The 14,184-nt window shown below is 56.0% G+C and overlaps 1 protein-coding gene across 1 annotated transcript; it reads right to left on the bottom strand.

The window, feature by feature from the left end:
• Positions 1–2,901: 2,901 nt before the first annotated feature.
• LOC112913249 (uncharacterized) lies at positions 2,902–6,648 on the bottom strand. Its single transcript, XM_025989836.2, has one exon. The coding sequence runs from the start codon at positions 6,646–6,648 to the stop codon at positions 2,902–2,904; it is 3,747 nt and encodes a 1,248-aa protein (XP_025845621.2).
• Positions 6,649–14,184: the final 7,536 nt, after the last annotated feature.

Below are 14,184 nucleotides of genomic sequence, written 5' to 3'. Positions count from 1 at the left end.
AGGGCTCCCGACCATGGTGGGAGAACCTCCTATCCCCCCGCACCCCCCCACCCCAATTCAGCCTTTCTCATCCCCAAGTCCCAGCCAGGGTGGCTGGCCCAGGCTGCTCCTCCCTGCATAGCACTGAATTTCCCAGCGTATAAAAGTCACCTATGACATGATGTGGATTCTGCTTTCTTTCCAGCAAAATCACCCTGAAACTCTTCATGAGAAGCATCACCACCAGCATCCTGGGCTGGGATATGGGAATACAGGAGAACTGTTGCACCAAAGGTGCCCCACCACGCCCGTCCTCTGATAGAAGGAAATTGAGAACTGCCAAAAGGAAGTCTTGAAGGTAGACCTTGGCCATTTCTCCTTCCTTTGTCAGGGAGGCACATGGCCCCAGTGCTTGCCCCTCCGCCCTCACAAGCACTGAGAACCATCCTGAGGCCCATGTCTGAAGGCCAGACAGACTTCTTGGTAGCTGGAGCTGGATTCTACCCCACCCCAAACCTCCCAGTGAGCCTTCTGACCCTGTCCTGGATGGGGTCATCTCCAAACCCTTTAATGTTGAATGAGTCTACCCTGCATGGGTCCCCATGGCTGCTGACAGGAGTGACTGCTCAAGTGAGGAAGCTGGAGCAGAGGCTGGGAAGGCTGACCTGGGAAATGACCACTCACACAAGGCCCCTCAATATCTGCCTCCGGACGAGGGTGTCAAGGGGCCCTTCACATCCTTCTCTGGCTTTGGGTCACCTCTTGTAGGCCAGGCTGATGCCACCTATGAGCTCTCTGGGCTCTGGGTGATCACAGTCACATACACACACACACACACACACACACACACACACGCCATAGGAATCTCCTAATCTCCTGGCAGGCAGAGGCTGGGTTTTTATCTCAGTATACTCAGTTCATGTCTGCAGAATGAATGAATGGCCTGGCACTTTCCTGTTGTCTGCCCATGGTCCCTGAAGCAATGGTTTTCTGAGTTGTATAGTGCTGCTGAGCTGTAGCTTGCTGACCCTACACTTGTGACATACATTATCTGTCTTTCCCAAAGGCCATGGCTGTCTAGGTATGGAGAAGCTGGGCTGAGGAGAGGCTGGAATGGGGCATTTAGAGGCAGGGGAAGAGGTGGTTCGCTAGAGCCCTGCTTGCTGCTGGCAGTGCTCCACGTCTTCTTGGTCGTGTGCACATTCCATGTGCCTGTGGGTGAGTGCACATGGCAGGGTGTGTGTGTACACGTGTGACTATGTCTGTGCGCGCGCTTCTGCTGAAGGAGATGGCAGGAGCACAGTGTGTGCGGTGGTGCCCAGTGGCACATGTGTCTGCATTCTGTGTGCACCCAGGCATGCTTGCTTGCACATATACATGGACACTGTTGCCAGTCCCTGGAGCCACTGGTCCCTGGAGCCACTGATCCTCTTCCTGCCTGACACAGGCCTCAGAAAGTGGAGGCTGAAGCAGGGTGTAAAAGCCAGATGTGGGAAGAGGCTGGGCCATGCTAAGGGCTTGCTGGGGCCGTGATGACCCTATTGGCTATTGCCAGTCTCCCCACCCAGGGCAGCCCTTCACTCTCAGGCATTTGGGGGATATCAGGTCTTGGCCCTTTGTGGAGAGAACAACCTAAAGATGCGGATCCAGGGTTGGGACTGGGGAATGGCTTGTCCCTCAGCCCCCAGCCAGGGAGGGAGGCACAGGCAGGGTAGGGCTTCGGTGTCTTGGCTTCTACCTTCAGCTGCCCTCTGGGTGGGAAGTAGCAATACCAGCTGGACACCATCCTCTCAGCTCTTCTAGGCCATGGACTGGGCCCATGTTTAACTTTATTCCTACCTCCACTATTCAGAGCTAGACCAGTTCAGGGGCCATGTTTTCTAGCCACACTCCCCTGGCCAGAGGAATAGCAGAAGGTCCTTTAGCATAGGGCAGAGTTTGGACAAAGAGCTGGGGCAGTTGGCATTGGCATTGGCATTGGCATTGGCCAGTAGTCTCTCTGAGGATCTCTTGAGGAAGCTTGTGCCCTAGGCACCCTGTGAGTGGGGACAGTCCAGGTTGGAAGGCTGAGGAGGAGAAGGGAGCCTAAAGTTGACAGTTCCAGCTCCCAACCAGAGCTAGACAGTCAGAGAGGCAAGGTAAAGTGTGAGCCTCCCTATCCACAGAGCCTATAAAGCAGGCCAGATCTCATCGCTCAGCTCAGGTGTACCATCCATCCAGGATCCAGGACTTATCTGCTGCCCCCCATGACCCTGACTTCCTGCCCTAGGACACCAAAGGCCAGAACTCTCATACTCTCATATTCTGACTGACCCACAGAAGCATAGAGCTCTCACAAAGTTCAGACTTTAGGGGCCACTGCATTACCAGGCTAGCTCCCCCAAGAAGCCTAAACTTTGACAAATACCCTCCCATGGGGGTCACTAATGCTGTAGGTCCCCAGCCATCTTTGGAACTGTTAGGGTGTTGTCCATGTTGCTGTCCTTAGCCCCCCGTAGGGGGCCCAAGATGGAGGAGGGCAAGCAGTCTTTTCCTCTGGAGCTAGGGGAGGGGGCTGTCCCCCTTCATGACTCACTCCAGGCTGTGTGGGTTATTACATTATGTTTGAAATTGCCATGGCAACGAGCTGGCAATCAAGGGTAATTGCACTTGTCGTCAGGGCAACGGGGCAAAACCCACAGCAGCCACTGTCTGTGGTTGCCCTTGGGGTGCAGGAAAGGTCAGGTTAGACCAGAGCCAATGCCAGCCAAGGGGTTCTGGGGTCCTCTGGAAAGGATAAGATTGCTAGGACCCATGGAAGTTCCAATGTGCAGGGTGTGCCTTGGGAGTGCCAGGGTCCCCATCCCTGACTCTATGTCTGGACACTCTGTGTCTAAAACATGCCACAGTGATCAAGTAAGCAGAACCAGAACTTTTATGTGCTCACAGATGGTACTTGTAGATGGCCCAAGGGCCTTCCTCCTCGTACTCACGGCGTCTGAGCCACAAGCTCTGGAAGGAGTCCCGGGACGCCATGATGGAGCCTCCAAGCCAAGCAGCAACGGCACGATGGGGAGAGCCCAGCACAGTGGCTTGGGGGCCCAGCTCCTGTCTCAGGCGCTCAGGAAAGCCATTTATCAGGGTGCTGCCACCGTCCAGCACCACGTTGGCCAGCAACTGCTCCTGCTGCTTGGCTTCCAGCCGGCTGATGCTCAAGAGAGCTAGTTGTGGGAGGCCAGGCTGGTTGAGGCCTAGCAGACTGGGCTGGAAGAGGGCCTCAGGGCAGCAGAAACGCTCAGAGCCCAGAGTGATGACTTGCTTGTCTGGAAGCACAAAGTCCACTCGGGCCTGAGTCCGAGTGCGGGCCATCTCAGCTGTCATATTCATGGCCACGTAGCAGCAGCCCTCTTTAATCTGGTTGACCAACCCTGCCTTGGGTGGTGAGTAGCCACCTGCCAACAGTAGCTGAGCCAGGTATTCAGTGAGGTCAACACCGGCCACATCCAGCCGGTAGGTGTCAAGTGGGGCCAGATCCCCAGTGAGGATAGGTGCCACGTAGGAGGTCCCATAGCCACTGCCCAGCACCAACCCAGTGGTGCGCCCATAAGCGTAGAGTGCCAGCAGGGCCTGATGCACTGTCTGCATGGCTGGCACATGGAAACGCTCAAAGAGTATTTCCGCCACCTTTTCTCTGTTGGTGCGTGGCGAGATGGGCGAATCGGCCACAAGTACAGCCAGCTCCTCTGGACGCACGCCCAGCCTGCAGTAAAACAGGTGCTGCCACAGCACCTCCAGTGCATCCCAGTCAGAGACCACTCCCCGATTCAGCACCGGATAGGAGCCCTCTTGGTTCTCAGGCACCGCATACCGGGGCTCGTCCTGGGCTGGGTGCTGTAGCAACTGGACACGTGAAGGCAACACACTGAGGACATGGTCCTCTCTGGCCAGTCCACATTTGGTGAAGCCTGTGCCTGTGTCAATCACCACAGCTGCCATGTCCTGGTAGGGACCGAGTGAGTGGCGGCAGAGCACCGGGGACTGCATCGGCGGAGCATCTGTGGTGGGCACCAGTTCATAGCAGGCCCCACGGAGCAGGCCAAGGTGTGCAACTACTGATGAGTGCATGATGTTCTCGGGTGTCACCTTGAAGCGGGGACCCTGGGGCTCTGTGCCCACCATGGCCACGGGCAAGACTTTGCAGCCAGTGCCAGATGTAGAGAATGTGACCAGGGAAAACTGTTCCTCCTGGGTCCTGGGGGAACTGCCCGGTTGCCAGGATGAGAGCCGATGTGTGCTGGAGCTTTCAGTGGCGCCACCACCGACCTTATCTCTGCTCATGTAGACACAGGTCTCCTCAGGGGCCAGGGGCATCTGAAGTACCCCCACATGGGCTGGCAAGCCCAAGGGCTCACCTTCTTGGCACATGGTGGAGGCCTGGCTGGGCTCCCTGATGATGGGGGGCCCTCCTGAGATGGGTCCTTTGGAAATGGGGGGTTCTTGAGAAAAGGGAGGCTGCCCGGTGAGAGAAAGCTGCCTGGCAAGAGGGGTGCCAGTGAGAGGGGGCTGACCAGGAAGGGGGAGCTGCCTGGTAGAGGGGGACTGCTCAGCCAGGAGAGGCTGTCCAGAAGGATGGGTGGGCCTGGTGAGGGGGCACTGCTCAGCAGAGGGAGGCTGACTGGTCAGAGAGGGCTGTCCAGCAAGAGGATGCTGCTCAGCCAGTAGGGACCGACCACCGAGGGAGGCCTGCCCAGCACCTTCACCCCGAAGGCTGTCAGGGTGAGCAGTAAGGACCTCTTTCTGGTCGTGGTTGCCTCTATCCTCCTGAAGCAGAGATCTGGGCACCTCCTGCTTTTGGGCTTCTGGAGTAAGCTCTGGGGTCTGCTCTGAGTTCATCCACTGAAGTTTCTTGGGCTGGATCATGGAGGTGTGCTGCATCCTGAAGGCATCCAGCATCCAGACAGTATGACTAGGTTCACTTTTTACACCATCTGGTTTGGAGCAGCCAGGATCACGAACATGGCTCAATAGCCTCTCACCAAGCTGGAGGGGCATTCCTAGTGGAACGGGCCCAGTGAACACTCTGATGGGTGTCTCAGAACTAGGGGTGTCCCGTGACTCCAAGTTGAGCCTGCCCTCCTTGGGAACCAAGGCCACCTCTCGGTAGCTTCCAGATAAAAGGCTGGAGGGTGCAGGGCTGGAGAGCATGTGCGAAGTGGACCAGAAGCTGGAGCGATTGTTGTCAGGGGAAAGGATGGGCATGGCTAATGGTGTAGTGGACAACACATTTTCGGGGACATAGACGGATGAGTGGCTGGGCATGACACCAACCAGCACTGCCCGTGAACCTGTGGGGTCATGGCACAGTAGCCCGATCCTGGTTTTGCCTGTGGCCATATCGAATACCAGCACATGATCTTCAGTGGCATCCTGGAGCTGGCAGGTAGGAGCACTGGAGGGGGATGTCTGTGCAGCTTCCCTGGGAGACTGGACTGGCGACTGCTTGTGGCAGGATACTTGGTAGGCAGATGGTGGCACACTGGAGCAGGTATTGTTGCAAACATTGAGAGGCTGCTGGTCTGTCTGAGAGCTACAGTTCTCCTGGCTATTCCTCTGGGACTTGGGCGTACCCGGGGGGCCTGAGCCTGGTGTTGGGCTGCCTGGCCTAGAGGTACAGACCAGGGGCTTCTCCGCTGGGTTCTCAGGTGGGGTGGGTAACACCTGCATTCCAGCAACCTCGAGCTCCTGGACATGGTCAGAGGACTCCTCTGGAGTGGGCATTGGGGTGGGAGGCTCCTTCTGGAAACAAAAATCTACTTTGTCCTGGCAGGATGGGACCACTTCGGAAGACTCCAAGAGGACTGACCATTGGTTGCCACACTTCCTGAGCAGGAGCTCTTGGGACAGGCCATGGGTTGTGGCAGTGGTGTCTGTCAAGTGGTCAGAGTTGCAGGTATTAGGTTCAGCTGCTGCCGGCATTGGGGTAGTATCCCCAGCTGGAGTATTTGCCTGAGTTGGTGTTGGAGGAGCCTGGGCGGGAGGACACGGGCCCTTGCCCTGGCCCTGACCTTGGGCTGGAGTCAGAAGAGGACCTTGCGTTGCAGCCGAGCCATCCTCCCCTGAAAGGAAATAAGGTAGCCACCGGCTCTTCCTGCTGCCCAAGGGGGCTATCTTGTCAGGGTGGCAGGGGCCTTTGCCCCAGCCTACCAGGACTTTAGCTGGAGCCTTGCCCTCACCTGCAACATGCACCCGAAGCCGGGAGCGGCAAAATCCATGCTGGAGCGAGTCACTGGTGCTGTCACTGCGTGTGTCCACGGGTAAGGTCAGAGTCCTGTTCTCCACGATGAGATGCGTTTGGGTTCCCACGATGGAGCTTGGAAATGGGCTAGTAGAGGGGAGTTTTGGGGCATCTTGGGAGGCCCGCTCACGGCCACACTGGGAGCCAACCTCAGCAGGATCCTGGTGTAGCTGGTGAATGGGCTCAGGGGCATGGGCCTGGGAGGCAGGGTCACAGGTCCTATCAATGATGGCCTCAGTGGATAATGACAACCCCTGCCTGAAGTATACAGATCCCGAATCTATCCATGGTCCTTGGGACCCTCTGTGGCCACCCCCCAGCTGCTGGCTGCTGGCTGAGGGGTGGCCCTGGGGGCCCGATGGATCAGGGCCCCCCACCTTCTTGGTGACTTCCATAGTCCTGCTCCATGCCCTAGGTGCCCTGCCCCCACTTCATTGCCATGGCAACCTCACACATCACAGCTCCCAGTGACCTGGGTGGGGGTGGTGGTGACAGAGTATGGGAAACCAGGGGCCCCACCCCCCTGAGCAATGGGGCCTGCCCAGAGAACCTTGGGAGACAGAAAGGCCCGGGAATCCTGGTGAAGTCGGCCTCCTCTACCTTTACGGGCCAGGTGACTGACTACTCTCTCCCCAGGCCAGCTAGCCAGACGAGGGTGGTGCCCGTTGTGGCAGGAGCTGGGCGGGGCAGTGGAAGGCCAAGGGCAAGGGAGAAAAGTAGACTGGGGAAACCTGGATTTCTGGTCTACGTCAGATGCCAGACTTGATTCCTTCTCCTCTCTTCTCATGTAGCAACTTGAGACTTTAGCCCCAACTCAGGGATGAGTTCCAACTATGTGACACAAGGCCCTTTGGGGGGATCAAAGCCCCTTTACCACTCAGTCCTGGGAGACAGAAGAGGGTGAGGGGCCTGGCTCAGGCCCGTGTTCCTCTCCCCCACGTTCCCTGGCTCCCACTCCAGGGACAGCAGCTCCTTGGCAGTCTTTCTGCTCCAGATGGTTCTCCTCTGCCTGTGCCTCATAGAGCCCCCTCCCCAGAGCCACATGTCCTTCAAGCCTAGAACCAGTATCCCACAGAGGTGGCTATGGGGGCGACAAGGGTGGGGGTGGGGCTTTTGCTCAGAATCCTCAAGTCAGAATGTTCTCACTCCTGTCACATTGTGTCGACTTCACCTTGGCTGGTTGAGGAGGGTGGGGGTGGTGCAGAGCACTTGGCATAGGGCTAGGTCACAGTGGACATAGGGCTAGCCAAGTGGCAATGATTACAAATGGGACACAGGAGAGACACAGTAAGCACAGGGCTGGCTACAGTGTACGGATATGGTTGGTGCGGGACTGGGCACACAGTGGGCACAGCTGTGTACACAGTGAGGACAAGCTGGACACGGGACTGGACATAGGGTAGGCAAGCTTATTAGACTTGGTGGATACTCCTCCTCCTCTCTAGTTCCTAGGTGGGCAAACAGAGGGCAGGGAGAGGTGGGACCTGTCCTGGTGTGGACCACCAGCCCAGGCCTACACGTGCCCTCTAGCTATAGAAGACAGGCCTAGGCAGCAGTTTGGGGAAGCACCCATTACCACAGGCCTAGCCTGGAGGTTCTGACCTGGGGCCGAGCCAGCCCTCCTCCTGCCTGCCAGCTGTGAGCTCTGAGCCTCTTCTGTCCAGTCCCCAGGGCTGTGTCCTTTCAGGCCTCAGTCTTTCTTCCCAGGAAACAGGTTTGTGGGGAATGCAGCAGTCAGCCTGTCCTTGGAAGCAGTGTTTTCACAAATGTTAAAAATAGAGCTTACAGTTGGCCGTGGGGTGTGAAACGATGTGACCAGGGACCAGGCTGGCTAGTGCTGCTGCTTCTGCACCTTCCTGCCTCGGCCCTGGGCAAAGCCTGACTCAGCCCCGCTCAGGCCCCCTGGGCTTCCTCTCCCTTCCCCAGATGCTGCCTTCAGTGAAGAACCCGGATGCTACTGCTCACCACACACTATGGCCTGGGAAGGTGGCAGAGCTGGAGGGCCTGTGGCCTGCCTATGCGCACATGCATACACACATACTCGCTCAACACTGTCAACTTCATTAATCTCTGGCCTCAAGCAAACTGATTTCTTCCTCCACGATGGAGATGCTAGTAGTAACCTCCAGAGCTGGTGGGGAGGTTTGAGCCAGGTTACACCTGGGAGGATTAAGAAGGCAGGGAGGGAGACCCTGAGACCCCCTACCTGTCTGACCACCTCCGTCCTCCACCTCCTGCAGAAGTGGGGCATAATCCTCCTTTCCAGGGCTGGGAGCTTCGTGAAAACTGACTGAGAGATCCTCCTAAAGTCTCCTTGAGGAAGGATGCAGAGCCAGTGGAAGGGTGTGGCCCATGAAGGAAGGCCCCCAAAAAGCAGTCCTGAGAGAGGAGAAAGTTTTTCCCCCCGGGAAGCAAACACCCCTTATAAGAAGTGTGGTGCCTGTGTGGCTCAGTCTGTTAAGTGTCTGCCTTTGGCTCAGGTCATGATCCCAAGGTTCTGGGACCCAGTCCCATGTCCTTTGGGCTCCCTGCTCAATGGAGACTGCTAGCCTGCTTCTCTCTCTCCCCTGCCTTTCCCCCCTCGCTGTGCTCTCTCTCTCTCTCTCTCTCTCTCAAAATTTATAAAATCTTAAAAAATAAAAAAGAACAATGACTAATATTGATCAGGTTCTTCCTGTGAGCTGGGCAGTCCTGAGTGCTAGTTACCCAGCCTTGTAATTTGATGAGCTGGGCACTATTATCCCTATTTTACAAATGAGGAAACCAAGGCACAAAGAAGAGAGAATTCACAGAGATCTCAGTTAAATGAGTAGTAGAGCCATAATCTGAAGCCAGGCCACCAGGCTCTGGTCCTGCACTTCAGAAATCTATGTACCACCACTGGATACCACACATGCAGGCATGGACCCTCCTGGAAGGGAGCCAACATGCCTCCCTTCTGAGTGCTATAGCCCCAAGCACCCACCTGAGCTCTGTCCCACTTGAACCTTCTCCTCCTCCCAATAGCTTAGCAGGTGCTCAAGCCTGGAAGGGGCATTTCCCCTGTTGGCACTTCTAAGTCAGTGCACTCCTGAGAGCCTGGCAGCACTGAATAGGGGCCAGCTACACACCCTGCCGAACCAGGCTGAGTCTTTTGTACTCAGAATTCTTGGATGGCCAAAGCCGACTATATTTCATCCAGGTAAGGGCAGAGGCAGCAGGGCAGCCAGAGAATCTCCTAGGTTAGACCCCTCTGCCCAGCCCCCAGGGTTTGGGCAGGGACATTGCCACTGTACCCCTCCCCCCTACATGTTTTTAAACAGTCTCTCACCACGAAGAAGGGCATCCAATTCTATTTCTGATTCTGGAAAGTGAGGAGGGCCAACATGTTGCCATGGCAAACTGGAGAGCCCCTCCCCGAGGCTGAGCCCATTCCCCAGGCTGAGGGCTCTTTGGGATGGAGAGGCCAAGGAAGAACTGGAAGAAGCCCGGTCTGAGGGCAGGGCCATAGGAGTCTTCTCTATGAAGGCAGTCCGGACATCACCTCCTCTCACAGCTCACTTGGGCCCCCTCTGAGCAGGCTTTGGGGAAAGGCCCCAGCCCCTGTGGAGAGGGTCAGCCTTCAGGAGATGGAGTCGGGGCTCTCTGAGAAACCATTCTTCCTTGTGGATCAGGGTGGGGCCCTCCCACCTAGGATGCCTTGAGTGTGGTGGGAAGGAAATGCATCAAGGGGAGTGGGAAGGTTCTGGGACTAGCCAAGTCTCCCAGACTTGATTTTCCAATGCACCCGTATCTTTGGCACCTAGTGTTCTTGAAACAGCTCTGTCAAATTCTTGGCCCTGCACTTTTCTGGTCTACCTGTCTCCCCCTCCCTGTGCCCAGGAAGACTCTGGATATCTCCAAAACTCTAGGAACAGAAGGAATCTTAAGGGCTCCCAGTACAGGCAACCACTTGGTAATGGAGTGAAAAGCAAGGCCTGTTTCCCCAGAGGTTTCTGCCCACTGTCCAGGAGCTCATACACCAGCCCTCCTGCCCTGGAGGGTGCAGCTGGGTAGCATTTAGCTTTGTGAAGGGAGGGCATTCCGGCCAGTAGCGCAACCCAGGTAAATGTGGGCTTCTGAAAAGACCTACAAGGATGTTGTGATCCAACCTTCTTGGGGTATTAATTAATATTATTAATGGGTATTAAATTAAACCAAGGTACTCTTGGTCTCCAGGCTCCACAGACTGCTCCACAGTGCTCTGTGTTTCCTTCTCCTGACCCTCCTCCCCGAGGAGGGGGAGAATCCAAGTGACCTGTGAGCACTAACTTCCTGCTTCCCTGCCGCCTTTCCTGGCCAGGGTGCAGCCGTTCTGAGAGGCAGTTGACTCCCCTTCCTCTCTAGTCTCCTTCCCTGACCCCAGAAGGAAGACAACCAGGGTGGGGACAGAACTCCAGCCCTAGGGGAGCCCCTGATGGGATGAGGGGTGATAATCTACTCCTAATCTGGAATGTGGAATGCAGATCCAACAGTGCCAGGAGGATGTGGCTTTTGAGCTCTAAGGAATAGGAAATTTAAATAACAGATGTTTAAACAACCTTCCCTGCAAGCCGTGGTGCAGTGACCCCTCTGCTGTGATGTGTTACAGCTTAAAAATAGCCCACAATGAACTGCTCTGAGCTCCAATTGACTCAAGCTTACGTAACTCTGCGTGAAAGATGGCCAGCCGCATCAGCCCGGAGGGAGGGCAGTGGCAGAGACACCCTGATGGCTTCAGGGTGAGGCAAGCTCCTCACCGTCCCTGGAAGCAGCCCCCCAGCCAGGAGCCAGCATAGGTGGGGCAGAGGAAATGCTGTCAGAAACATGCACCATTTCATGACTATTGAGAAGAGACCTCCAACCACATCTGCAGAGGGGAGGTGAGATCTGCCCTCCTGCAGGGGACTTGAAGAACCCAGGCCCAGGGGAGAGTGGGGACAACTTTAAGAACAGATGGCTGGGTCAGAACCTGTGGGCAAGGGCGACCAGGGCTGCCCAAAGGATTCTTTTCCCCCTTTGGAAGTGGCTTCCCAGCTTGGAACAACATGCCAGCAGGACTGATGCCTGGTTGAAGCTGTCCTGACCATAGGGTCCGGGAGTGAAGCCAACTCCTTTGGGGCCCCTCTTGGTCTCTATGGTCCAGGCTGCACAGGTGGGGCTAGTGACATAAGAAAGTGAGCACTGGCTTCCAAGCTGATTGAAGATCCTATGATCCTGTTATCTTGGCTGCCAGTTGCTTTGAGTCCCCTGCCTTTCCTGATATGTTCCCAGATTCCGGGTGCCCAGTCCAAGACTGACCACAAGCGTGCGGCGACTAAACCAATGTGAGATGGAACAGAATAGAGAAGGGAAGGATGCCCCTTGGCAGTGGGGCCACGGGTGTTCTCTCTGCATCTACCCTTCCTGAGCCCCAAGGATTAGGCAACTTCCCTCAGCTCCTACCACCTGATTTCAAAATAGGAACCACCATTGGCCTCACCTCTGAGCTTCCACTGAGCAGCAGGGGGACGGGTATGGGCCAAATACCAGGACTTCCTGTCACCCCCCTGCCCCCCCCCCCCCCAGCAAGGGCAGGTTGTCAGGGCCACAAGTGCCTCTGCTTCCCTGACAAGGCCAAGGCTGCCCGATGGGTGGAGTAGAAATTGCAGGGGAATGAGTAGCAATGGTAGGGCACAATCCCAGAATGGTCCTGGGATTCTCAGCGACGAGAGGAGTATGATCTGGGCAGTGTGACCATCCCTGCCAGGCTCAGCATGAGTATCTTGGAACCAGGGACAGAAGATGCTCAGAATGTTGAAGGAATAGAGAACAAGATGCAGAGGCTGTGGGAAGGCTCGGGAGCAGAGCTACCCTCCCTTCTAGGGCCTGGTGTAGTCCATCTGGGATGGACTGATGTGTTACGGGGGTTCAGGAGAAACAGTCATTTCTAAGGGTATCTGAGGATATCAGTGTGAGGTAGCTGGGATCCAGGTGCCACACCTATGGACTGAGATGAGTCAGGCAAGCTCTGCCAACTGCTGGGCATTTCCTGCTTATCTTTGGGCCAAGGACTCCCACCAGGGGAGGACCAAGTGTGAAGGCCATGGCTCCAGGTCGCCATCCTTAAACATGAAGAACCCAGCTCATTCAGGAAGCTACCACAGCCAGATGTGAATGTCACGGCTGCCTAGGCTCTTCTGACATCTACACTCATTGGGTTAGAAACCCTGGCTGGAACAAACCCTGGCAGGAGAAAATGAGGCTCAGCCAGCCCCTCTGTACCAGATGGAGAATGCTGGAGCCCTTCCTGGAGTCATCCCTGCTCCTCTGGGCTGGTGTAGCTCCACCTCTGGGCTGGTTGGACCCTCGTGATGGCAGAGCAGAGACTCTGAGGGAAGAGATGCTCAGTAACTGGTGTTTTCACAGAGGGGGGTTTTCCAGCCCAGCATGGAGTAAGAGGTGTTCTTCACTAGGGCCTGGTGGATGGGGCTCAGTACTCAGCTACTGATTCCTGGGGCTGCTTCTCCCCAGGCAGAGGCAAAAAGTGTGAGATGCAGCCTGGGCCTCTCTGAGCCTCAGTCACTCCCAGCAGGACCCATGTCCCCTGCCTCATTCTGGCACTGAGTGTCCAGCTCTCTCCTACATGTAAAGGGAGTTAATTTGTGATGTAGCACCATAGGTGGACCTGTGGCCTCATGGGCTACAATGAGGAAGTGACCAGTAAGGCCAGTGTCCCATAAGTTCTCAAAGTTTGGAATGGGGCAATATCTAGAGCCCTTGGGTATGACCCCAGAGGGCCTTGGGATCCTTGGGAAAATTCTCTGAAAGGCTGGAGTTGAAACATAAGGAGCACCTCAGACCAGACTCAGGGTCCCTCATCAAAGCAGGTCGGTCTACCTATGTGTGCTCTCCAGGTGCCAGACAACAGTGACACCAGTGGGCAGTCAGGAGGCTGTGAGTCATCTGCAGCTTCCCTGGCCCCAGCTCTCATCCTGGCCTCCCTCCAACCTTTACTAGTACTTGCTTGCCCCCAGCCCCACTGCAACAGAAGGAGATGAGGCAGGGGAGCTGATAGCTGTCATCCATAGCTCACGGTAGAAGACTGGACTCCCAAAGCCCCAGGAGAAGCCTCTGCTCACCCCATCAGAAACTAGTGGCAGGCCTAGGCCCACCATGGCCACCAGCAATATTCTCCTTGCACTGGCCACCCACCATGCCTGAGATACTACTCAGGCCTCTCCCAGGGAAAGGCAGCTCAGCCTTCACTGGAAGGAAACCTTCTAGTTCCTCCAGCCCATCTGGGGGCCTAGAACCAACCTACCCTTCCTCATCTCTCTTGTGGCCCTGTCAGCAATTTGAAGTCTTAAATCCAGTTCCTGACATTCCAGCTGGACTTGTGACTATTCAGATGGCTCTGAGAATGAAACTCAGAGCTTGGGGCTGCAGCTTTGGGAGGAGGAGGTGCAGCTGTGCTATGATCCATTGTCCCAAGCACCTGCTTAACTGGGGCCCCTCTCTGGAAAACTCTGGCTTTGAAAGCCCTTGACTCAGAAACATGTCCAAAGCCTGATATGCTGGCTACACAGAAAAGCTGACACCCTCTAAGCTGTCCTCTATCTCCCTTCTCTGAGAACCCTCTCCTGCTAAGCTCCCCTCTCAAGTACAGACCCCCCTGTCTTATGAGCAGATAAGCTATGGTCCATGAACTCCAGAGGCTCAGTGGGGAAAGAGCCTCAGTCCAGCTTCAGAGAGGTTCCTGGGCCTTCTCCTCACTCCCTACCCAGGGTGGGGAGCTCTGGGCAGCCTTCAGATCCTCAGGATGAGGTCACGGCAGGAGGACTACAAGGTGGAATGATGGAGACAGTCCTTTCTAACTAGTATGGGGACTACAGCTCAGGAGGTACTCTAGGCTATTCCACCCATCTCTCTTCCAGCCTCAGCAGCGACACAAC

This window comes from Vulpes vulpes, chromosome 9 (assembly GCF_048418805.1).
Source record: "Vulpes vulpes isolate BD-2025 chromosome 9, VulVul3, whole genome shotgun sequence".
Classification (NCBI taxonomy): Eukaryota; Metazoa; Chordata; class Mammalia; order Carnivora; family Canidae; genus Vulpes; species Vulpes vulpes.
The sequence above is the reverse complement of the archived record's forward strand: the minus strand, read 5'-3'. Positions and strand labels throughout refer to the sequence as shown.